General features: G+C 45.6%; 2 protein-coding genes across 6 annotated transcripts in view; both read right to left on the bottom strand.

Annotated features, from left to right (window-relative positions):
- Positions 1 to 1,025: 1,025 nt before the first annotated feature.
- On the bottom strand, positions 1,026 to 15,411 carry gng4 (guanine nucleotide binding protein (G protein), gamma 4). 2 transcript variants are annotated; one of them, XM_086180821.1, is made up of 3 exons: positions 14,834 to 15,411; positions 13,712 to 13,817; positions 1,026 to 3,118 (listed from the first exon to the last, which is right to left on the bottom strand). In XM_086180821.1, exons 2-3 carry the CDS (start codon positions 13,808 to 13,810, stop codon positions 2,990 to 2,992), a joined length of 228 nt encoding a protein of 75 aa, XP_086036947.1. In that variant the 5' UTR covers positions 13,811 to 13,817; positions 14,834 to 15,411; the 3' UTR covers positions 1,026 to 2,989. The 2 variants fall into 2 exon arrangements, with proteins under 2 accessions (XP_086036947.1, XP_086036946.1); XM_086180820.1 differs by having other exon boundaries at positions 13,712 to 13,820.
- Positions 15,412 to 16,562: 1,151 nt separating this feature from the next.
- lyst (lysosomal trafficking regulator) overlaps positions 16,563 to 24,696 on the bottom strand; it is a 58,955-nt gene continuing 50,821 nt past the window's right edge. For all 4 annotated transcript variants that reach the window (XM_086179815.1, XM_086179816.1, XM_086179814.1 and 1 more), the window contains 14 exons: positions 24,279 to 24,523; positions 22,927 to 22,993; positions 22,428 to 22,584; positions 21,760 to 21,900; positions 21,439 to 21,656; positions 21,113 to 21,343; positions 20,839 to 21,028; positions 20,627 to 20,763; positions 20,447 to 20,545; positions 19,966 to 20,105; positions 19,782 to 19,879; positions 18,699 to 18,855; positions 18,527 to 18,598; positions 16,563 to 18,437 (listed from right to left, as the gene is read on the bottom strand). In XM_086179815.1, the coding sequence (XP_086035941.1) occupies positions 18,299 to 18,437; positions 18,527 to 18,598; positions 18,699 to 18,855; positions 19,782 to 19,879; positions 19,966 to 20,105; positions 20,447 to 20,545; positions 20,627 to 20,763; positions 20,839 to 21,028; positions 21,113 to 21,343; positions 21,439 to 21,656; positions 21,760 to 21,900; positions 22,428 to 22,584; positions 22,927 to 22,993; positions 24,279 to 24,523 (2,091 nt within the window). In that variant the 3' untranslated portion in view covers positions 16,563 to 18,298. The remainder of the gene's footprint in view (positions 18,438 to 18,526; positions 18,599 to 18,698; positions 18,856 to 19,781; positions 19,880 to 19,965; positions 20,106 to 20,446; positions 20,546 to 20,626; positions 20,764 to 20,838; positions 21,029 to 21,112; positions 21,344 to 21,438; positions 21,657 to 21,759; positions 21,901 to 22,427; positions 22,585 to 22,926; positions 22,994 to 24,278; positions 24,524 to 24,696) is intronic.

A 24,696-nucleotide genomic window follows, 5' to 3' on the forward strand; every position in this document is an offset into this window, starting at 1 on the left:
AGGAGCTCAGCCACAGGGGGTCTCCACTACACACCAGAAGATCATGGTCCTGAGTTGCAGCCATAGACTAAAAGTAGATGTTGACCCCCATTTTAACAAGGACGTGCAGTATAATAAGACCTGCATCCACAAACAGTGTGTGTGTGTGTGTGTGTGTGGGGGGGGGGGGTAGACTGATAACATTTCACTCCAGCTCAGGATTCTCCTCCATTTTAGCCTTAAAAATGTAAAAAAATGGGTGAATGTGTGGTCAGCAGTCAAGGAAATTAATGATGCCTCTTTTGACTCCACATTTTCTCATTGGTCACCAGGCTATTCTGTGCTACTTCCATTAACCTTTATGATCCAAAATGGCAGCAACCCTGGAGTCAAAAAAGGAGTCTTCCTTCTTGGGCCTTTCCATTTTCTGGCAGCAAGTGTGCTGATAGTCCTTTGACCATCAGAAATTTGGACCGATATCATTTAGAGAACTGGAGAAACTGGTAGAGCTGCCAGTGCCAGAGGAACGAAGGCGTAAACAGGACGTCAGCAGACCTTTCCGTCAAAGGCTGAACTTTTTTTTTTTTTTTTTTTTGCATCACTAAGCAACTCAATTAGGACTGAATGAGGACCCGCCTCTGACAGGGGTGGGTCTGGAACCAGACTTGGTCATGTTTGAGGAAGAGCTGTAGCAGAAAGTTTTCGTCCTTATCAAGTGTGACAGAGGCGACTTTTCGACCACAAGCTAGCCAAACCTGGGAGCACATCTGGCTTGATCTGCGTAAATGGGACCCAATTTACAAAATGAGACCAGAAACTCCTTGGTAGAACAGCTCTACAGGAGCAGGCTTATTCTGCAGCTAGAGAAGTCGCCTTCTGCTGGTCATTAGAGAGAATGCAGCTTTAAATAACCTTAATTCTCAGTCCGCTCTTTTATGCAGTCTCTGTCTCAGTGGCTTGTTGTGATATCGGTTCTATCCAACAAAAACATCGGTGAGAGACATAAGGAAGGAATATTGAGGACGCTGGACATTTGGGTTGCCTTTTTTTCCTTTAATTCATTTTATCCATCAAAGGATTTTACAAAGCCTGCTAATTAAATGCTGCTAATCATTTATTAATTAATAATTTATTTTTTTTTACAAAAACAATAATACCATTTATGAATGCACCTGCACATTGCCGACATATGTGAACTCCAGTGAGATTATCATGTGCAGAGTAGCCTCCCTGACAGTCGGCGACAAGGCAGTATGTCATATCATAACAGTTCTCTCTGGTATAGATAGAAATAAATCCATGCAATATTCATCTCTAGCTGTTATATTTCTTATTTCAGATTTGGCACCGTCCTTAAGATGAGGTCAGTGAGGACAACTGAGGTCCGTGTCAGGGTTTAGAGAGGAAATAAGGAATTATCGTCCTGGAAGCAGTTTGAGAAATGTCCAATAGATTGATTCCAGTAACAGTTGGATTACCAACGTGAAGACAGTTCAGGTGGCAAGAGGAAATTACTGCTCTTTAACGTGAATCACGACTGAAAAAGCCTGAACCACCAATGGGACGATCATTTATAAACCGGCTCTTACCCTTAGCTTTAAAAAATACTCAGATAGTATCAATAATTGCATGATTTATAAATGTTTTCTTTATCCTAAGTATCATACAAGCTTAATAGCACTGCACGTCATGTAGCTGTCAGTGCTGTGCAACAAATATTCAATATTACTCTACCGATAATAACAATATTAATAACGATCATAACAATTCATTGTAAAAATTAGCAAATGCTATTTAATTACCATGTAAAGGAAATGTCTCGACAGTGTGCTTTTTCTTCCGAAACAAATAAAACCAAAAATGAAAAAAGGAAAAAAAAAGAAAAGAGAAGAAGTCTGTGGGATCACAGCGTGACACTGCTCTCACAGAAATTGGCACTGAAACATACTGTACACTCTAAAAGACTGACGGTCCCTCGGAAACAGAGGAGGCTGTCAAAAAGGAGCAGAGAAACATGCAGGCCTCCGGTTTGGCTTTAATGTCAAAGGCCTTGCCATTCACTCGAGGACAGGCAAACAGAATCAGGCTCAGGAAACATGCCCAGAAAACAAATGAGATGGTTTGGGAAGATATCCTGCAACTTGTAAAAAATACTCCTGAAGAGGATGAACTACATGAAGAGTAAATCAAACAGAACAGCGAAGGTAGAGAGCGCTGGAGTGGGACGGCGAAGGAGGAGGCAGATTCATAAATCATTTTTGACTAAAGGGTTGTTTGCACAGAGATAAGCGTGAAGAGCTCATCCCGCTGCTGAAACATCAGCTCTGCACCCTTCAATAAACAGATTCTATTATTTATTCGCAACATCGCTGATTTGCAGCTGTCTTCTTCTAATCTGGAGCGTGGATTGCACACACCAAAATCATTCACTATGTAAGATAAGCTTGCTGTTTTTTTCTCCTTTTTTGGGGGGGGGGGGGGGGCTCTAATCTAAGTGTTCGCTGCTGAATTGAGTGGGTGACAAATGGAAATAGCAACCGCTAGTCAGGGAAGAGTCCAATTTTAGCGGTGCTGCAAATACTCAAACACTCAAATTAAGTCAAATTACATTCCAGATAACTCGCCGATTCGTGTGCTTTTCCTCAGATAAAGGGAAGGGGATTAAATGTTTCAAAGACACTGGGCAGGTTTCTGTTTCCTGAGGCATGTTAAGATCTAGCACAATAAAAGAAAACAAAACATCTCTCATCTCATTAAGCACTGAGCAAGGCTGTTCTCTAATAACAAAGCAATAACAAACCTATTTAACAAGACATGATACGCTCACTGGGCTGCCAGTTTGGTAGCTGACTCCTCCATAACCCGCAGCCACCAGGACAGAGCTGACCAGAGACAGTGTCCACTCGCCTAAACTCCACTCAAGGCCGATGGCCAGTAGCTTCAGGTGTGGTGAAGACAGAGAAGCCGGGCGACGCCATGCGTGCACCTGCACAGCTCTACCAGCGGCTCATCAGAGGATGGTGCAGAAAAACTTCTTCTCTCTGAACGGGTTCTCGGAGGCCGGGACGGGCACGATGAGAGGGTCCTCGCGTATGTGGCCGTCGCAGTACGCCATCAGGTCCGCGGCCGCTTTGGAGACCTGAAGGGTGGAGACAAGGCAAGCAAATGTAGCTGACTGGAGCGGTAAAAACATTCTCTCTTTACACATTTTTGTCATTTGGATCAGACGGCTGTGAACTTTGGCCCAGATATTCAGACGACGAAAACTTGCCTTCTTTGTCAAATACAAATGGGAACAGAAATTTATTCCCAGCAGCTGCAGCTTTGGTTTCGTGCTCGTCAGCAGTGACACAGCAGGATTCTGACATGTTTGCGTCATGGTCAACTTAGCGGCATGTTAGCATGTTAGCATGTCAGCATGTCACACAAAACTCCATTTCTGCATTTCAGTGTTTCCAAAACTTTATTCTGGGGTTCACTTTTATATAATATTAACAGTCAGGACCCAAATCACTATCAGCCTTACTGATAAACCAAATGCATTTTTTTTTTCCTGCATCACTTTACAGAACCTTGAAGAGTTAAAGCAGCCCGGGTCACACATTCAATCAATGAATCCCAACCCTCATGACACGCGTGTGGAATTGAAACATGTCAAATATCTCATGAATGAAACACAGCAGGCAGAGTTAACAGCATCTGGGTGTTTTTGGGTTTTTTTTTAAATCCCATTGGACGATTTAACATTTATGAAAAACTAAATCTAGAGCGGCCGTCAAGCAAGCCAAGGGTCGCTGGTTCGATCCTCACTTCCCCTGGTGACCATGTCCAAGTGTCCCTGAGCAAGATACTGAACCCCTAATTGCTCCTGATGGCCCCCCCATGGATGGATGGAGACGGTAAGTCGAGCTTTGATTGAAATATAAAATAATTCAGATGCAAATACATGCAGGAGAGCATTCGGAATTAGCTTTTTGTTGTTGTTGTTGTTGTTGTTTTTATGAATATTCTTGAGCGTTGATAAAAAGCTCACTACTCGTCTACCTGGCTGTGACATCATCAGTGCCTTTCAACTAACATTCATAAACTTTGGATATATTATAATTCAGTGATAATATAATATTTGATCATCTGAAACAATTATATGAGAGTATTTCCAGGTTTGCACTTGTGTTTAAAGGCTTTATGCAGAGTTTCCAGACTTTTATTGAGTCAAAAAAAAAAATCAAAACAGTATGCACTTAAGTTCATGTAGATCATAAAGGTGCCTGTGGCTCGATTAAGAAATCAAGGTTATCTATTAATGATGGAGGAGATCTGAATATACAAATGAGGTTGAGAGAATGTAGATCCAGTACGATTTCTGTTTGTCCTTCTGAAAGTGAGACAGCATCTGGAGAATAAAGCCTGATGGACAGATGGAAGCTGGTTTGCATCATGGCCGCTAAGTTGGAACATGTTTTTAGAGACAAACATGGAAGCAGCCAGGAGACGAAGCTGTGCTGATATCTCTGGACCGTGTTGACATGAATGCCGTTTGAGCTCCCACGTATCGGAGAAGCTCTCCTCAGTCGTGACGTTTGTCAGCGCCTGCAGCGACGCGTGTTACCAGCCTCAGGCGGCGGGGAGACGCCTCGTCCAGATGACTGACAGCTGTTGAGGCGGGACTTTGACCAGCTGATGGGAGCAAAGATGAGGCTAAGTACACACAGTTGGCTCAAGTGGTGTATTGTGGTTCCCAAAGTCAAACAGGGACTATAAAGTTGTCAGAGACGGTGGGAGCTGAGGGGGAGGTTAGGGGAGGCAGGGCCACACATGGAGAGCAGAGGAGCAGCTGCATCGCGGGGAGGGCGAGAACTCGCACATCTACATGAAGCACAGAACCATCTGATCTCCTGCCCACCACGGCTGCTCTCACAGGAGAACACAAACCCAGGCTGACATATGGAATATTACACGTTACAGCACAGACTCATCCTATTTTATAAGAGTTGTGGATCAATACCAACAGTTGAGAACAACTAGCTTCTGAGCAAGTCTGCAGGCCAAAATTAAAACACGGTCATGCAGACACACGATAAATACCTCTCCTTTTCCTTTTTGGCTTGATTAGTTTGTATTTCTACTTGAATATTTGTTTGTGACGCATGATTATATTGCCTCATCATCTGTATCACCAGATATTGCCTGCAATCATCCTGATGGGTGATATTTATATCGGCCCAGTTTTTCCTGAAATCTCTGCTTTGCGCGTAATCATTGATGAGAAAACGACATAAATATATGATCGTGGGCTGCACAAAAAGTGAATATCAGATCAACTTGATTCTGTACTGATAATATCACCAGCCATAATCCCTCATGAAATATCAGTATATCAGATATTGGCATAAAATCCAATATCGTGCCTCCGTGTTGGATGATGTGTGAGTAGACAAGCTTCGATGTTGACTCATTTGTAAAATTCATGGTGTCTAAAAGTTCAATAAAGATCCCAGATTATTAATATGTGGCAACACAAAATAAGAAGAGACTGGAGCCACAGAAACCCCTGTCCCAGTTCTCGTCCACGCCGAGGCCATAACCTGTGAGGACAGATCCCAATGAGGCCAAACGAGTTCAGATCCACCATCTGCTGATCTAAAACCAGCACAGCACCACTGTATTTTCACCAATTCTTCACTACCACTCCAATAACTCTCTTTAATATCTCCATCCGTTTTCTACCACTTATCCTGTTAAGGGTCATGGGGGGTGGAGCCTATCCCAGCAGCCTTTGGGCGAGAGGAGGGGTTCACTCTGGACGGGTCACCAGTCCATTGCATGGCCAACACATAGAGACAGACAACCATTCCCACTCACAGTCACACCTACGGTCAATTTAGAGTATCAATCAGCCTCGTCCCCTCTTGATGTCTTTGGACTGTGGGAGGAAGCTGGAGTACCAGAGAGAACCCACGCAGGCAAAGGGAGAACATGCAGACTCCACACAGAAAGATCCCGCAATCTTCTTGCTGTGGGGTGACAGTGCTGACCACTGCACCGCCCTTCTTCAATATTTAATTTCCTCAAATTATGGACATTGACATAACTTGATGTCCTAAACTGAAAATATCCACCGCAAGAAAAGCTAAAACCACACAGAAGCCAAAACACTGAATTCCATCAAAAAGGCGCGAGCAGCACCACTCAGGCTAAACTGTGACTAACAACCATTTGCTGGCTAATGCATCCTTATCATTTAGGCGAGAAGGGAAGAGTCAACCGTAAGTCGATAATTCTCCACCACACTCCTCTCGCTCATACTTTGGAAAACATGAGTGACATTTGACAAGACTTGACTTTCAACAATGCTTCTCACCGCTGGAACAAATGTGCTCAAAGTGTGAGAAGAAAATCAATATAGCTAGGAAATGTCAAGGTATCAGTGGACATGTTTACGCCATATTCATATTGGACAGACCCTTTTCACAGAAGTCTTTTGGACATGTCATAGAAGGGCAAACGCAAATATGGTGCATTAGTAAAATAAATAAATCTCCCCTGTCTTTGCTCTGAAATAAAATATCAAAATGGCTGCTGTGAAGAATCCCAGCACTGTAATTGTGTGTTTTTGTAGGCCAACACAGAGGTTAGCATCTCTACTGGTTACGTGGGTTAAGCGCCAAGGCCAGTGAATCCAGTACACAGGATTTCAAATTAAGTGAAAATGAGCTCTGTGGCAAACAAACATTTATGAGACTCACAGGTTTCACCTCACATTATAATCATCACGAATGAACACCACTTTAGTGATTTAAAATGTAATCGTTAGCCGCCCAAAGCTAACGTTATGCTATGAAAAAACTATAACTCACATCCATAACTTCTACGTCACCACAACTAGGCTCACACTTCTTTCTTCTTCTACTACTTTGCGGTGTCATGGTGTTAAATGCCCTTGACAACCTCTTGTTTAGCCACTTGATGTTCAAGCCACCTAAAAAGCTTGGTAATTCACAAGTACAGTATTAACTGATGTCTTTTATGCAGTTGAACAAAACTTTTAAATATCTTGTGTTCACCCCAGGCTTTATTTCAGGTACTAAAACTGAAATCCCACCAACTCAAGACGAGGGACCTAAATGTTCAACTACGCTAACTTATTTCTGGTATTTAGTACGCTCACGTTACACAACCCTACACGAAGTGGGCGTATTAACAAAGGCCCTCATTGTAATGCAAGTAAACAGCTGAAATGTTCTTGCAATAAAAGTAAATACAATAATTTAATTATTTGGCAAAACATGGGACTGAACAGTTTGTGTGTGTGTGTGTGCGTGCGTGCGTGTGCATGCGTCATTAGGCTCAGACTGGCTGTAATTACACTGCAGCCCCATGATGGAAGGAGAGTCCTTCTAATTAGCACAGATCACATTGCTTTGGCTGACTGAGCAATTAATGAGAATGTGGTGATCCCTCAATCAGCAGCACAGAGACTGCTCATGTCACTGATACTCACTCTCTCTCTCTCTCTCTCTCTCTCTCTCTCTCTCTCTCTCCCTCGCCACATCCATTAATTAAATTTAAAGAACTGCCTGACGACTACGTTTCCTCCTACATTCACAGCCTTCTTCTACTTCATTGTCTCTTTTTTCTCGTAGCCCTTAATAATTTGTCGACTTAAACAACTGCATCAACAACGGCTCAGGGGACTTTTGAATGTTGAACATTTATAACCAGCTGAGGTCCATAACAGGCTGCTACAAGTGTCAGTACAAACATTCATTGAGTATTTATTGAAAAATATTACAGCGAATAACTTATTGAGGAATAACAGCACTGAACAAGTCCCCCTAACAAATATTTCATGTCAATGACATTAAAATTTAGAAATAATATTTTACTGGATGTTAGAAAAATGAACCCTCTTAATAAACGCGAAGCGCCAAAGTTCTCCAGGGAAAAATCGTTTTTAACCATAAAGTGTAAATGTTCAGGTAAGCAAATGAAAGCTCAGGGGTCAATCCTTTAAACTTTGAGCTGAAAGTCTTTCAGATACACATCAGTCAGACCACCTGGGATTCATTTATATTCGAGTCTTGTGCCATAACTTGCTACGATGGCAAGTACACTGACAAAAAAACCTACTCTGACACTTAAAGGTCACACCTAAGCTACTAACAACAAGCGTTCAAAAAAGGTCATCCTCATTCTTAAATGTGAGCATGTATTATTGTTTTCAAACTCTAACCCCACTATCGGCACAAGAGGGGATGCCAGCAAGAATGCCAACCAGGATGCCAGCAAGAATGCCAACCAGGATGCCAGCAAGAATGCCAACCAGGATACCAGCAAGAATGCCAACCAGGATACCAGCAAGAATGCCAACCAGGATGCCATGCAGGATGCCAACCAGGACACCAGCAAGAATGCCAACCAGGATGCCAGCCAGGACACTAATCAGGATGCCAGCAAGAATGCCAACCAGGATGCCAGCCAGGACACTAATCAGGATGCCAGCCAGGACACTAATCAGGATGCCAGCAAGAATGTCAACCAGGATGCCAACCAGGATGCCAGCAAGAATGCCAACCAGGATGCCATGCAGGATGCTCGCCAGTTCAGGCCAAATAGAAGCATAGAGTTTCTGTCTCATATTTCTTACTTCTAATGTTGTTGTTTGGAGCCTCCTAGTTCTCAGTTGGAAGTTTTAACTGCACAGCAGGTAACACTTTGATACTGCACTGCTTTTAGCACTGACTTGTTTTAATTGTGTCACATTAAATCAGTAGTATACACAGTACTGGCCATCTTTCATCTGTAGAATTAACATTTTTATAAGCGAAATACTGTGTCGAGTGTTGTTGTCAACTTGTATCGCAAACGGATGAGACGCAAACAATCGATTACTTTTCAAAATTTCTTCTGGAACAACTCAGGTGAGTCTCCCAGGATGGTATTACTGTTAAAACTGGAGTTCCTTTTGATGCGCAGTAAATAAATGATGGTGAACTCCAAATGTCTCAGACTCATTACTTCCAAGGCTGACGTGACCAGTTTCTCCTACTCGGCTTGATCATATTTCTAGTCCGAAAGACTTGATGACCTGTGACCTTTGTTGGATACCCAGCAAACACATGTCCACAAATAAAAGTCGTTCAAAGTGTCGAAGCCACTGTGGCCACTCTGGCAGGCTCTGATGACGTCATTCTGCTTAGACTGTGTCTCCTGTTTTGCACTTGGAAGTATTTTGAACCTTTGGACTCAGTGTTGTTGTGTCTAGAAGTGGGTTAAAAATGTCTATATACCGATATTTTATCGATATACATTTGTAGGAAAGATTATCGATACATAAGTCCCAGTATCGATCTTTTAAAATGCATTCGATTTTACCCGTTTATTTTTTTGTTTTTGTTTGCCCCTTTAGTCTCGCGTGATTTAGTGCGTAGTGCAGCGTTACTGCAGTCAGATTATCAGATCTCGTGAGATCCAGGCCATGTGCCTCCGATCAGAGAACAACAAGATGGCGGAAGCGCAACTTTATTCTCCGTCAAATATTAAGTGCCGATGTCTGGCAGCACTTCGGCTTTAAGAAGCAAGAAAACTGCGCCCAACTTGACATAAATAATGCTGTGCGCAAAATGTGCAAAGTAGAAGTTAAGTACAACGGAAATACAACTAATCTCCAGAGCCATTTGACGAGGCATCACCCAGAGTACACTCAGCAACCAGGAAACTACAAGTCACTGCAACAACCCTCGCTGGAGAAAGCACTTGGGATGAAGTTTCCATCCACGCCTCCATGTGCAGAGAACATCACTTCGGCTCTGGCAGTTTTTATCTGCAAGGATCTCAGACCGTCCTGTGTGGTAGAAAATGTAGGCTTCAGACACCTCGTCCAGACACTGGAACCACGCTATGTGCTACCGACACGGAAACAACTGAGTCCAGTCACAATCTCAAAGATGTACAGAGATGTTAAAAACAATGCAATGAAATCGGCAGAGAGAGTTGCCATCACTTGCGACAGCTGGACAAGCAGAGCTATGGATTCCTACTTGACCATCACCTCTCATTACATTGACAGTAACTGGTCCCTCATGTCCCAGGTTTTACAAACGCGGGTGATTGAAGCTCGCCACACGGCGAGTCATCCTGCTGAGCTGCTGACGGTTTGTGGAAGTCTAAGTTGCCCTTCTGTTTTGAATGACGGTCATATTTTTAAATAACGAGTGCATGATGTTGTATAACAATTGTTTAATGGTCAGTTCTCAATGTAAACATTAATTGTAATATTTAATTATGCAGCAGGTTCGAGGGTTACTTTTACAATTGAATTTACAGCACAAGCCCTTTGAGAATCTCTTCCATTACCAAAGCAAAATTGGTATTGTAACTAAAATATCGTATCGTATATTGTATCGAATCGTATCGACGTGGGACCTAGTGTATCGAAATCGTATCGTATCGGGAGGTCAGTGGTGATACCCAGCTCTAGTTGTGTCATTGGTGTATTTCCTATTTCATTTTAAAATTTCTCTCCATTTTTTTTGCTCATTTTTGTTTTATTAATTCCTGCCCTTCAGCTGCGTCTCTCCTGGGTAATGGGACCATCGGAGAGATTACCGTTTGGGAACGTCCAACCTTCCCAGTTAACAGCGCTCCTATAATGGTGTGGTCGCCGTCCTCAGTAAATCTGCTCTATTTGTTGCCACAATACAGAAAAAAATGACAAACAATCCCAATATGAAGAGTTACAGAGATGAAGTGAACCTGCTGGGGCCAATATTTCCGTTGATTTCCGTCAGTAACTGGTTAGACTTATGCTCTAGATAACAATAGTACGCAAAATTTACTACAAAGAGAAATATTTGTCAAAACCTGACAAGCTGCTCCTTTTCAAAAAGTTATAAATGGTTTACGAATTTAAAATAATTGATTTTGGGGCCTGTTTGGGTCACGTTATGCCAGTTAATGTAGGCAGACCCAAGCATTAGCAAAGTTTACCCCTGACATTTCTAAATAGAACAGGTCTAGAACATCAGGATCTATGTGGGCGGCCTTCTGCCTCGACCACTTGGACTTGCAATTCGGATAGACTGAGGGTAACTAGAGGGGTCACAAACTTCCACCAAGACCACCGAGAACTAAATGTAGTTTTCTCAGACTGACAGGTTCTGCTGAACCCGTTCACCTCGATCCATGAGAACCTTGCTGCAGGCTGGAAAAACCAAACATGAAGTAAAAACATCACCTCCCCGCCAGACTGGCGCTGATCGATACAATCATATATGAGTATGACAAACAAGGAGATTAAAAAGGGGATTTTTACAAGATTTGATTACAAATTGGGGATAATCTCCCGTTTTTTTAAGCTGAGAGCATCTTCTTGTGTGCAGCCTTTGTTGTGCAGCGTAGGGACGTCGGCTCATGGCGGTCTTCCAGGCCCGGCTGTAATGCTGAGCAAAGAGCCTCGGGGCTGTGGGGCAATCATTCCCAGAGCGCATGAGGAGCATAACAAATGAGATGACGACACAATCCCAGAAGTTGCCCAAGAAAATCTGCTCCTTCACATTCCTGAACACGGGTGACAAATAGCCTCGTGTTGGGGCTTCTGGGCCCGAATGTTGACTGGAGGAGGTTAGAGGATAGAAGCAATATAGAAAAGTCTATTTACAGTATCAGCGTAATGATATTTGTACGCACGGTTACCGACCTCCACCATCTCAACCATAAAAACCACACAGGGCCTAAAAGTCAATATTGAACCAGGCTCTGCTTCAGGAAGCGATCCGGGAAAGAATCCTGACGTAGAGCTCCAACCAAACTCAACTAACCGCGGACAAAGACACAAGGAGATGTCAGAGACGGTAAGCAGTCACGCTGTCCCATCATGCCTCTGGGCTCCTCCCTCGCAGTGACCATGTGGGGGAGTCTGGGCTCTCCCTGCTGTGAGCAGGAGAAACACACCCACAGTGTGGCACTTTCAAGGTGAACTGAGGCGACGCGGGAAGCCTGTCAGAAGATGTTTGCTGCGAACGGAGCGGAGCAGCTTGAAGTCTGTCGTCAGCTTTCTGTTGGAATTCTTTAACTACAAAACAGAGGATCCCTCTGCGGTCTAAGACAACAAACAACTCCAACAGCGTTCAGGAATCACCTCCCAACAGAATTCCCCAGTTGGAAGCGATCCTTTTGGGGAGATTGTCTCCAGAGCCGGGCAAGACGACAGATTCTCTCCTCTGTGGGACTGTCTCACCGCTAGTTAGCTAAGCATAATGAATGGTAATGGATGCAAAGTATTAGCATACCTCCAGCAACAGTCATCAAATCACCAGCTCACACTCATCATCATCCTCTCCTACAAAGTCGGCCATGATGATGTCATAGCCTACATCACCTGAAGGCTACTTGGAGGGCGAAAGGGAAAATGGGCGGGGGGATGATAACGACACCCACTTGTAGTCACGATGGATCGCCGGCTGATTCTGGTCTGGGTGAATCATAGAATCTGATTGGCTAGTAGGGGTCTAGCTGGGTGACATCACCTACTAAGGAGTTCCGATCAAACGATCAAAGTGACGATTCGTGTCCAAAGTTAAAACGCTGGCAGTTGCCCTAGCCGGGAGTAGGCGGGGATGATGAGAAGCTGCAATGCATGGTGGGAGATCTGAGAGGAGGAGTTGAGGGTCCAAACCTCATCAGAATAAAGTGGGAAGGAGTGGGAATCCAGTGATCGGCCAATCAGGAAAACTCTGGTTACTCAGCTCATATCAAGATTTTTCCAAACAAACAATTCTTGAGCACAAAAAGTATCAAAGCAGTACTTTTCAGGTCCTATTTGACTATGTTTTTGTTGTCATGATGAAAATACTGGTGTTGTTCATGGCCACCAGCAGGATGTAGAACTCTATTTTTCTGGACATAAACAGATTTCCTTCAGATTCCTTGAGACGGTGCAAAATAGTTTAAAGAAGCTTCGGTTATTCACTTTAAATTTAATTTTAATTGCCAATATTTCCCCCAAATTTCAGGACATTTTGATTACATTTTTAGATTTGGTCGTTATTAGAACTCCCAGACATGGTATGGATTATTGATTGGTGATCTGGAAAACTGAGACTTCGTAAATCTATGAGAAGAGTTCGTGACACTATGTCAAACATTCGGTGTCACGCTGCTTCTTCGGCGGAGGGATTTTCTCTCTGAGCAGCGTGGAGGAATACGCTGGCTTTGGCTGCACAGAAAATGTTCCCTACAAGGATCGATTTAGGTTTTTAATGCCGTTGTAGGAGGAAGCTGCAACATAAAGACAAACTTTTGAGACGATACGCTTTTTTTTTTTTTTTTTTGGTCAAATATTTGCACTCGTGCTCTTCTTTTAAATATTTGATGTTGATCCTCCCTACAAGGACACCTCAACAGGAAATACTATCTGTGTTTGTTGCCATGGAAACTATCGCATTAACAATCAAACCTACTTACTGCTCCAAACACCCTCCCAGTGTATATCGGCGAGGTCACACTCACTCACACACACACACACACACAAAAGTGTCACATCCTCGTATTCTGAACTCCACGGCAACATCACGACGGTGTTGATAGGAATCACACCACCAGTTTAGCTTCTACGTCAGCCGTGTTGCTACTAATCATTCAAAAGAGGAATCTGAGGTTTCAAAAGACCACAACACCCTTGAGCCTCCTCTGTAACGCAGCACAGGCGCGGCCAAACACCTCCTCCTCCTACCTTTATCCGATCCATGCAGGCCTCCATCTTCAGCTGCTCCACAGCTTTCCTGGCCTGGGAGATGCTGGCTGTGCTGTTGTTGGCGATCCCGTCCTTCATGCTGCTGCTGCTGTGACAGCAAACACGGGCACATAGGGGGGACACTGAGTCAATGAGCAGCACATTAAATCCAGAAAGCAGCAGTGGCCCCCCTGGCGGTGTCTCAGCCCCCTTTGAGGAGCCATTCTCCATTGAAAGGACCTATTTTATCTGAAGAAAGAGCTCTGAATGCAGAGCTGCTCTCGGTTATCTTTTAATCAGCACTCATGCGTGAGTATTTCTTTTTGCGGCCATGTTTGCTTTACAGTCACAGATCTGGGTGCAGCGACGGTCATGGCAAAGCTCAAGGGCACATCGGCAGGCATTTTTAGGGGTTCGTGTTCATTTTATGAGCTTAGGAGCCCCTCAAGTCTTTCTGAGCCTGGAGGAACATCAACATCACCACAATTATTTATGTAAATGTTGCCCCCATTTTTCTGACCCTTTGACACCCCCCCCCCCCGCCCCCCACTACTGATGCTGGCAGCCTCAGCAGATGGAGTGACACCTGGACACTCTGAGAGGAGGAGGATGCAGTTGAATCAATTCCCTCTCGCTGCATTTTTCTTGTGCATCGATTTGTTTATGCATTTGATCGCAGCGGGCCGAACGTTGCTACATCCCAGCTGATATCAGCTGAACGTATTTGAATCCGTAGAGGCTGAATTTACAGCTTCCATCACACCCTCGGAGGGAGCTACCAGGCCTCCTCCTCCTTCTCCTCCTCCTCCACGTAGGTTCCCCCTCGATATGTCCACACCGAGGCCGCCTCGATATGACGGTCTTCATCTAAATGTAACAGCGCTAAATGTGGATGCAGATCCGTCAATTACTCTCAATTCTAAGGGGAATCAGTAGTGGACACACACACGCACGCACACACACACACACACACACACACACACACACGTAGACGGTGCGAGCTGGGGCCTGGTGAGAGCAGGAGCCAGCAAAGATCACATCATGAGAAAAACAAATAAAAAGATCAAACATCTCCTCTCTGCACCAGCTGCAGATTAACGGAGGCTTCGGCCAACCACCTACCTGAAATGTGCCACTGCTTTTCCAATTTGGAGAATTCCGGGTTGACTCCACCCTGCACACACACACACACACACATATACACACGCGCGCGCATGCACACACACACAGTCGCGCGCACACACACACTCACTCACACAAACATACACACACACACACACACACACACACGCACGCACAAGGAGGATCTGTCAAATATCAAATGATAAGAGGAAATCCCAGCCTCGTTTCGGTGTGGACTGAACCCGCGGAGGTAAATCCTGCCGTCGCCTCAGTGAGTCGTGCGTATTCCGGGAAAGGAGGATCCGAGCGCGGAGGTCTCGGCGAGCACCGAGGCTGGACTCGGAGAGATGTTACGCATGCAGCAGAGGGGGGAAACCTCTGGATGACGATCAGATTCAGGCTTGGGGGCAGGGAGCAGTCGATGGATGGAGCGGGAGCTGCAGCGGCGGGCGGTAGACGGTGCGTTCTTCCACCGTGCAGACCGGCCCTGAACGCACCAACGCTGCTTCCGCTGATGCCTGGTAGTCAATCTGCGGTTTGTTTGCTTAATTGCAGCAGCAGCAGATGCACAGGCTTCCCCCCTCTCATCTCCACCTCAGCTTTGACATCACCGCCCCCTCTTCACAACCGACGGGCCTCGTCACACCGACAGTTAGTCACCTGAATTCACGGTGTGCAATACTATCGGAAGATATCGGTCACTTTTTCATAAACCGTTTTGGTCTGATGAGCCAGACTGTTTTTCTTCCGAATCAGTTTATGAACACTATTCAACAAATAGTAATATTTCATGAATGTGTCGATTAAAATCATTTTGTCAGAGGGATGTAAGAGTTCTTCTCCTGGCTCATGTTTCTCCACCCATCGGTGCTGGACCGCTAAACAAGAACATCGTTAGTTAATGAGACATACTAGTTAACCAAGAGTTAACTTAGAATTAGCTAAACTTTATTAATATACCTTTTTATAAAGTGCTACTTCGTAAATACGTGAGTTGGTGTCGTTTCTGGGGTGGCATAGCTCCGAGGTAGATTAGCTGTCTAGTAACCCAAGGGTTGCTGGTTCGATCACAATCTCTGGTGACCTGGTCAAAGTGTCCTTGAGCGATAGGCCCTACTTGCTCCTGATGAGTAGGTTGGCACCCTGCGTGGCTCCTCACCCCCAGTGTGTTGACAGGTGCCACCAAGGTAAATAGAGTCCATTCACCAAATGTTTGGATACAGAAAAACTTGACTTTTTCTGATTTAAACTGCTTTTTTTTTTTCAGGATGTAAAAAACAAAACAAAAAAACAGCAAGCAACAATATCAACTATCAGCTAAATCACTTATAAAATATTGGCAAAAAAAAGAATCAGCAACGAATCTTGCATCCCGGAGAGAGAGAAGCAACGGGAAGGCTGCTGGCGCTCCTCCGGCCTCCAGCTCTCAGGGAACTCTGCTTCTAACCCTGAAGAGGCAGAGACACCACGGTGTGTTTAATGACCCCAGCCACGGAAGCGAAGGCCTCTAACTTGTCAAACCTACCTTTAGTACTCGGATTTTTTTTTTTTTTTTCAATATCATCTTCAATTCTAATTCTGTTTTGGTTGGTTTTTCTCTGCATCCCTAATCTGAATTTTTCTTTTTACTGAGTTTGTGCAGCATCACGTCCGCGAATTAAAACCCACAACCCCACTTGAGAGTGAGAAACAGAGACCAGGACAAGGTGGAATAATAGTTCTTCAAATATTTATATATATTTATATATTTATAATATACTCATCACTCGCTTTGTTCATACATACAAACACGCACGCACGCACACATATGTACACACACACAAACAAAACCAAACCTAAAACATGACCCGTCAGAAGTCACAGCCAGCCCAGTGAGGTCAGTTCAGTCAGAACAACACAACCTACGAACGACAAACTTAATTTATGCATAGCTTAAGTTATCCAGAGAAAAATATTTCCTTCATGTAACACATCGTCCTTCCTGCTTATTGTCATGTTCTCAAAAAAACAAACAAAAACATTACAATCTCACATGTTCAAGAGAAATGTTCTTAAAGGTATAGCTTTATAAATTCCAAGCAGGAAATGTATGTACACACGTAAGCACAGTAAACTAACACGGGCGCGTCGTGTCCGTCGGGACGCCGAGTGGAGGCGAGGAGGAGACGATCGAGACACAAAAAGAATGACTGGAGGATCTTAACAAGAGATCTTCATTAATAAGACATATTCCCTTTCTTGTAAACACGTGTGAACGGTAAGACGTCGTTTCATCACAGAAGGCTCGCTGCAGTCGTCACGAAGGCAAAAACAAGTCGTTTCACAGGTGAGGTAGACCTCTGAAACACGATGGGAATAACCTATTGCATGTCACCTGCGGGATATTGCTTGGGGGGGGGTTCCGATTTATTTGGGGGATTAAGTCAAAGCTCAGGTTAGACCACAGATCATTGGCTCTTCCTAAATCAAAACGTCATGGATCGGCTGCTCGGCCAATCATTATTTTTGTTTTTGTTTTTCAAAAGTGCTTTGTCTACCACTTCACACATGAAAACAGACAAAGTAAAAAGTGCAGTGAGCTGTGGGAATGTAAAGAATAGCTGCTTGGATCATTGCGCAAAGGTGGAGACGTTTGGTCAGTTGTTTTGCAGTACAGTGTACAAGAAGCAGAGGGGTTCCTCAGAAGCGGAGGGGAGGGGGCGAGACGACGGGAGTCTAATAAATAAATGAATAAAGGACAGTTCCACCAGAGCAGGAGGGGTCTCCATCAAGGAGGCGCACGGTAGGGAAATCAACATCCACACAGTCAGGCATCATTCTAGCATGCAAAAGTAGGACAGAACAACATGAGGAGCAATTCATCCATCGCCCCGCCTCAGAGCTCGGACACAAAAGGATGCAAGGCCGTGATTCAGCCGTGAGTGGAGCGGACAGCCCAGCGGAGTGGTGTCTCTCTCCCATAGAGCAGGACGTCTCAGGGTGACAGACGTGAGGACCTGCAAGGGAGGGGTGAGGGTGGGGTGGGGGGGAATTCTTTTCCAGCTACTGCAGTGTCAGCAGGACAAGCTCACCGAGCTCCAGCAACAATCTGGGAGGTGTCACGCTGCTGGGGGGGTGGGGTGGGGGTGGTCTTTTGCACTTTGGGTTTGGCGTCTTTGCGCGGCGATAGCAGCGTACCAAGGAACGACAGGAAAATAACGTCAGGCGAGAACTCAACGAAGCAAACACACTGTCAGATGCATTTAGTCTAAAGTGTCGGTTTCAAGCAAATCTTTCTCCAACATTCCTCGTCAGTTTATATTGAATACTATTGCCATGATGGGGGGGGGGGGGGGGGTCAGCTGAGAATGGCTTTCATTCATAGTTGAGGGGTGGGGAGGCTCAGGGAGATTGACGCCATGCTGACACACTCTTCTCTCTCTGGGTGGAGAAAGGAGGAGAAGGAGAAGGCGACTGGACTGTCAGTCAGCCGGCGGCGTAGCTGCTTAGGAACGAGTAGAACATGGGCAGCTTCATCCGCTGTTGGTCCCGCCGACACCACGCCATCACTGTGCCCTCGCTGTTGGCTGTGTAGAGGTGGTGGCCATCACACGAGTACGTCAGGCTGAAGCAGACCGGAGAGGAGAAGGCCGTCAGTGAACCGACACCAATCAGATGGCCGACGGAGTCAAATAGACAGAGAGAACACGTTACCTGATGATGGGTTTGCTGGACTTGGGGAAGGTGATCTCTCGCACTGGTTTCAAGTCCCAGGTGCTCCACAACCTGAAGGACATGGGGGGGGGGGGGGGGTCACTTAGTGCATCGGGATTAAAAAGAAATGCTTGAACTCACAAAGAAAGGGAATAAAGGTTGGGGTGCTGACCTGACCACGCCGTTCTCCAGCCCACCGGCGATGACGTTGACAGACACGCCCTCTGGCTGGTTGGAGAACGCCACGGAGCAAATGATCTCTCTGCAGTGGACGTGGCCAATGAGGTCACCGTTCACCGTCCACAGACGAAGGTCGCTGCCTCCGCCCACTGGGTACAAAAAAAATCAGGAGTCACGTTACAGGAGATCTAGGACAGTTCCACACGCTGGGCCGGACCGTAACGGGCCGCGTGTCGCTGAGTAGCTGAGCGATCATGATGCTGCATGTGCAGAGGTCAAGACATCAAGTGCTCTTTCCACTGGATGCTTTTCTTCCCAAAATAATTGGCTTTTCCAGATCGGATTTCTACTTGACAAACATTACTGCAACCACGATGAACTGAGCATTTAATATCCAGGAATTCACATCATAGCCCCCCATTTTCTTTGACACAACTCCGACGTACAGATACGGAACTTCTACATCTTAGTGAGACCATCCTGATGGTGCCAGCTGAAGAGTTGAGCTCTGCAGCTACATCTGGATCCCCTCCTGTCTAGAACCACAATGAGACAATCAGAGGGCGGAGTTCTCGCCTTGACAGACAAACGACTTCAGCAAATCAGTAAGACAAACGCCATCGTATGTCAAATCCAGTTGGAGGAGAGTAGCAAACATCTTTTCTGCTGAGAACCTCTGCTGGCGCTTCCTCCTGTTCCTCGGTGAGTTTTATTTTATGGGTTTACTGCTGGTGGATTCCAGAGACACCGTTGTCTCCTGCTACTGTTTTGCTGCTGACTGGTCGCTGACTCTCTAATTAGCCAGAGTCATTTCAGATAGGAGGGGATCCAAACGTAGCTGCGGGGCTCAACTCTAAAGCTCCTCAGATACGGATGGTCGCATCGGGCTGTAAAAACCATTGAAGGGCAAATGTTCAGAGAGGTCTCAAGCTTGAATATCTCAGATTCAACTTTGACCACATTTAATTCGAACACCTGGCACTGGAACAATTATCAATCCATTCATCCATTCATTCATTCATTCAATCAGAAAATATTGTGGTCAGAGCCACAAGGCCCAGAGGGCGCCACTCACCAGAGTCACAGACTGTGGCGATGTCACCTGTGGTCTCGCTGGCAGAAACTGCCGTCACTGGGCTTTTGTGGCCTGTGAGACTTTGAACGTAACAGAGCCTGAAGCACACAGGGAAAAAAAAAAGAAAAGATCATTTGACGTTTGATTTCATCCAAAAGACCCACCCAGGGTTAGAGGAGCTGACCTGTTGAGGTCCCAGAGGATGCAGGTGCCGTCCTGGCTGACGCTGATGAGGATGCTGTAGGGTTTGCAGACAAACAGGCTGGTGACTTCTGCTGTGTGTCCGTACAGGTGAACCTGAGATTCCACCTCCATCTCTGAGGGCTACAGACAGACACGCCTTTATATGAACACATCTGAATACAAGCGGGGTGCAACTAAATCACGTTAATACGGATGAGGTTTCTTGCTCGTGAGAGGCCCTCAGAGACAGAGAGAGGAAACCTGCTTGCCTCCTGGTGGGGGCTGACGGATGTCTGAAAGCCTCTCTGCTGACTGAACTCCCAGACCCCTAATCCCACTTGTAGGTGCGCTGCAAATGTGTTTCAAGGGCAACTGTGATGTGACTAATGAGGCTGAGCACGGTGAGGCTCTGAAAAGTGGAGTGGGGGGGGTGTTGATGTGGAGGCGGAAGGTTAGAGGGGGACGTTGCCATGGAAACCCACCGTGGTGCTGGTGAAGCGGTTGCTGTAGGCGGTGATGACTCCACACTTGCTACCCGTAAATAGCTGGCAGCCATCGGGCACCCAGGCACAGCTGGTCACCTGGGAGAGACACAGAGACAGTTGGACAGAGGAAACCTGACAGATCATTGGTGGATGGTCAGAATCCAGTCGTTACTTCACCTGGTGCAGCTGCGAACACTGAATGAAGTTGATGGGCGGTTCGCTCTGCTTGCTCTTCAACCTCAAGATGTTGTCTGCGTAGCCCCAGCTCAAGATGGCGGACCACTGGATGTCTGTGCTGTGCATACTTCGCACGCCTAAAGTAAAGAATGTCATATTAACGGTGTGAGCCCGATGCCTGGCAAGTGTCTAAGGGGGGGGGGGGGTTCTACCTTGCTCCTTGCTGTAAATCATCATGAGGCAGAACTTGCGGGAGAGCCCACAGATGGCCCGTGTTGGCAGAGCCAGCAGTGATCCGAACCGCTCCCCGTGAGGCTGGCTGAAGCACACCACCGGGTCTGGAGCGCTGGGCGAGCCCACGTACTCACCCCACTTCAGACCTTTGATCCACGGTAGGGGACTCTGCAGGTGGGAGAGGAAACTTTCAGGTGAGACACAGATCATTTAGTGTCACTCAGTGAAGACGTCCAGGCAGTGAGAAGTTACCGGGCAGATGATTTCCTTGGCCTGTTCTCTGGTTTCTCTGAAGGCGAGATGAACCAAGCGCCCCATGGCAGCCGGCAGCTCTCCTTCCATCATGAGCTTTGGACCAGCTCTGCTGATGTGAGAGCCACTGAACAGCTGCCTGGGCGTCTGTCCATAGGTCTTGATCATGGTCTCCAGAGCCCTTCGCTGCACTGGGTCTTCTACAGCTGAGACGTCCATGCCGAAATAGGTCTGCAGAGGTTGATATGAGACCAACATGAGAAACAGCAGCTTCAAGATTCTCACGATGAATTCAAGCCGACGTGCTTAAAGCGATGGATACTGACTGCTGGGTGGAAGACGTTGATGGCCTGGACAGCAGCTTTGCCTTTCTGCTTGAGCCCAAACACGAGGTCGATCCACTGACACAGAGTCTGAGACACCTGGTCCGACTCCAGCGCTTGGCGGTGGATCAGGATGAACAGACGTGGGTCGTTACGGGCCCAGGGGGGCAAGTTCACATGATTCACCCTCTCACCATTCTGACGAACCCCGAAATCAAAACCTGTTCAAGAAGAAGAAGAAGAGGTTTATTTTTAGTGAGAAATGCATGCAGGTGTGAGCAGTAAAGGTTATTATCAGTATTAGAGAGTACAAAGAATAATCACCCTCTCTGTTGACCAGGAACTCTGGGAGGTAGAAAAACTCTGGGATGAGCTCTTTTACATCAGTCATGGACTCGTAGGAGGACAGGCGCCACGTGGTATTCATGGAGTGAAACGTCCGGTCCGGAATATCAAAGCTCTGGTCTGATTGAGACCAAAGACAAACTAATTACAAATTCAACTCACTGATTGAAAAGATCCCTTTTCATGACCTTAGACACCACGCTTGTTGAATACATTTACAATCACATAAAAAGATGCCTTGGAGGATTAGAGGAGAGACAGATGAATGGACGAATGATTAAAAGAGGGGAGGAGATACAAGGGCAAGGGAGAGGAAAAAAAGTATAAAAGGCAAATTGGCCTTTCATGGCGAACACTTGTGACGCAGCACGGTCGAATGTAAGACCCAGATGTTCACGCCAATGGCACTAAAAGCTTCACCACTGAGACATCAGTGACACGTAGACAGGCAGCACTCGGTTCTGCTAAAAGCTTTCGATGTATGATAATTATCTGCTGTTACAGAGTCTGTCAATCAACATTTATGGACTAAATCAAATATTATACACCATAAAACACAGTTCAACTCGATTCTCTTCCCTGATAAATGGACCGAAAGGCTTTTTTTTTTTTTTAATTTTGCTCCTTGAGGTCTTTGGGTGACTCACCCTGGTAGGCGAGGAACATCTTGGTGAAAGGAGGCATTCGCACCAGGAAGTGAAGCACAGTGCCGCTGTTGGAGTAGTGTGAGCCGTAGTGGTAAGGCTGGACGGGGGGCATGGGGTCGTCCTCTCGGATGCCTTTCTTGTACTCCTCCTCCAGGTACTGGGCAGGAAACACACACACCCATTCACGTTTCATGTGAATTTTAAGCGCAAAAGCTGTAAAAACTATATAATAACACCAGCAGGTGGCGGTATCGGCAACACTGGGCACAGCTGTGACTGTTACAAACACAGTAGAAGAAAAAAGCCACCTATCTGATGAAAACAGTAAAAAACAGTATTCAACCTCAAAGCAAGCATAAAAACTTTTTTTGGACAATTCAGAAAAATATTTTTTTAATTTTACAATTCTACCAAAAACTCAAATGCACATCCAAGTACAACGACGGAAACAACTCCAAAAACCTCCCGTAACACGAGAAGACCATATGAAAGGTCTTACCTTGTAATTATTCACGTATCGATCTTCCTTCTCTTTGGACTGGACAGCGATGGGTTTGTTCAGATTCCTGCATGACAACCAGATGAAAGTGGAGCAGTGAGTCCACTGATGACCATACTTCCCCGTTCATAAACGATTTGCCAGTCACAAGTCCTCGGAATGATGTACTTTACGTGCAGAGTTGGACACCGGAAGGCTGTTTTCCCTCATAGGTAGAAGAAGTAGATTCTGTGACATCGCAACATATGTTGAGCCAATCGTGGTGCAGTTTTAAACTTACACTTAAGGCGATAGTCAATAACTTTTACTTATAAATGAACGTTCAAGCCCTCAATATTCGAGTTCTCACGAAGGGTGTTAAGGTCAGGTAAATCTCTGCATTTTACAGTAAGTGGAGTTTTAAATTGTGTGTCTTCCCCTGCTAGTCTTGATGTGTTTTACATCCCCAAACTATGTTTGGCCACAGCTGAAGGGGGCAGCAGCAGCTCCTGTGTGCTGTTGGGAGAATGCAAGGAAAAGGTACGAAATCAAAGAGGATGTTTCTGGATCGGCTACTCCTGGAAAATTAAAACGTCTGCGCGGTGACAGCAAGCAGTGAAGCTTTCCCTCGTTTGAGAACGCTAAGAGGAGACAAGGAGCAGAGCGGAGAGAGGCTGCTGTTTTTAAAACATAAGGAGCAGCAGAGTATTGATTACATTTACTCTTCCTGTATAATGGACTTGTATCTTGTTACTGGGAAAATGTTTTTGTAACACAAGCCAAAGGACCTTCTGGGCTCTAAGTGTGTAATGTTTGCTAAGCAGGAAACCATTTTTGAAGATTGGCAACTGTTGTGACCTTGTTTATCCCCCCCCCCCCACAAAAAAATCACCAACAAAAACTCTGTCCCAGCAACAAGAATCATGTTTATACTGCCTGACAGGAAATCCACCACATCCCACACTTCGTTGTGATGGCGCTCAATTCCAGGAGGAGGAGAGAAATGTTACCCACTACAGCTGGGATGTGGAAATGCAGACCTCCAGTGCACAAACCCACAGAACAGACTCACACATCCCATCCTGTGACCAGAGGCTAAAACTTTTACATGAATAATATTTACATATTCATAGATTTGGAATTCATAACGAGGGAGAGGGAGATGTCACTTGGAGGTTTCGTGTAAGTAAATGTAACTTTTTTGTATGGAAAACCCATAATGGACAGAGATTATTATTCATAGTAGAATCTTGAAACAGCTCTTTAAACAACAACAAAAAAAACAACACTGTATAATGACACTTTCCAATGACACTTGCTTCCTTTGTCTGATAAAACTCTAGAGTGTAACAGAGATGCTGTCCAGCTCTGACCTGTAGATGTTGGGGTCTTGCAGGTCCAGGGTCTCACTTGTGTAGTCTCGCAGGATGAAGGGGAACACCGGGTACTGCATGAGGTCGTTGAAGGAGCGTCCAGCGTGCTTGTTGAGGTGCGTGAGGTACTCAAAGTTAGAGATCTGACCCGAGCCCCACAGCTGTGTGAGCGCTGTGATGTTGCCGTGCTCCAGCAGGTTGGGAAGGTCGGAGGTCAGGATGTTGTGGTAGACGTCATCACGAAACTTTACATAAGAAAGAAAAAAACAGCCCCCCCCCCCAAAAAAAAAAACACAGAGCAAAGTGATCAGCACTGGATTCACAACAGAAGATGGAGAAAGACTTGAACTCCTAAATTGGTTTCACGTGAAAGATAAAGTTGTTTCTCTGAGCAGTTTGTAGAAACACAGCACGAATA

Source organism: Aulostomus chinensis, chromosome 16 (assembly GCF_037954235.1).
Source record: "Aulostomus chinensis isolate RoL2024-O1b breed Wild chromosome 16, RoL_Achi_v1.0, whole genome shotgun sequence".
Classification (NCBI taxonomy): domain Eukaryota; kingdom Metazoa; phylum Chordata; class Actinopteri; order Syngnathiformes; family Aulostomidae; genus Aulostomus; species Aulostomus chinensis.

Bases quoted from the DNA above. Each gene is read 5' to 3' on its own strand.
- gng4 (XM_086180821.1), bottom strand. From the start codon at position 13,810: ATGAAGGACGGGATCGCCAACAACAGCACAGCCAGCATCTCCCAGGCC. The intron at 3,119-13,711 runs GTAGGAGGAGGA...TCCACCCTTCAG, and splicing joins CCTGCATGGATCGGATAAAG to GTCTCCAAAGCGGCCGCGGA.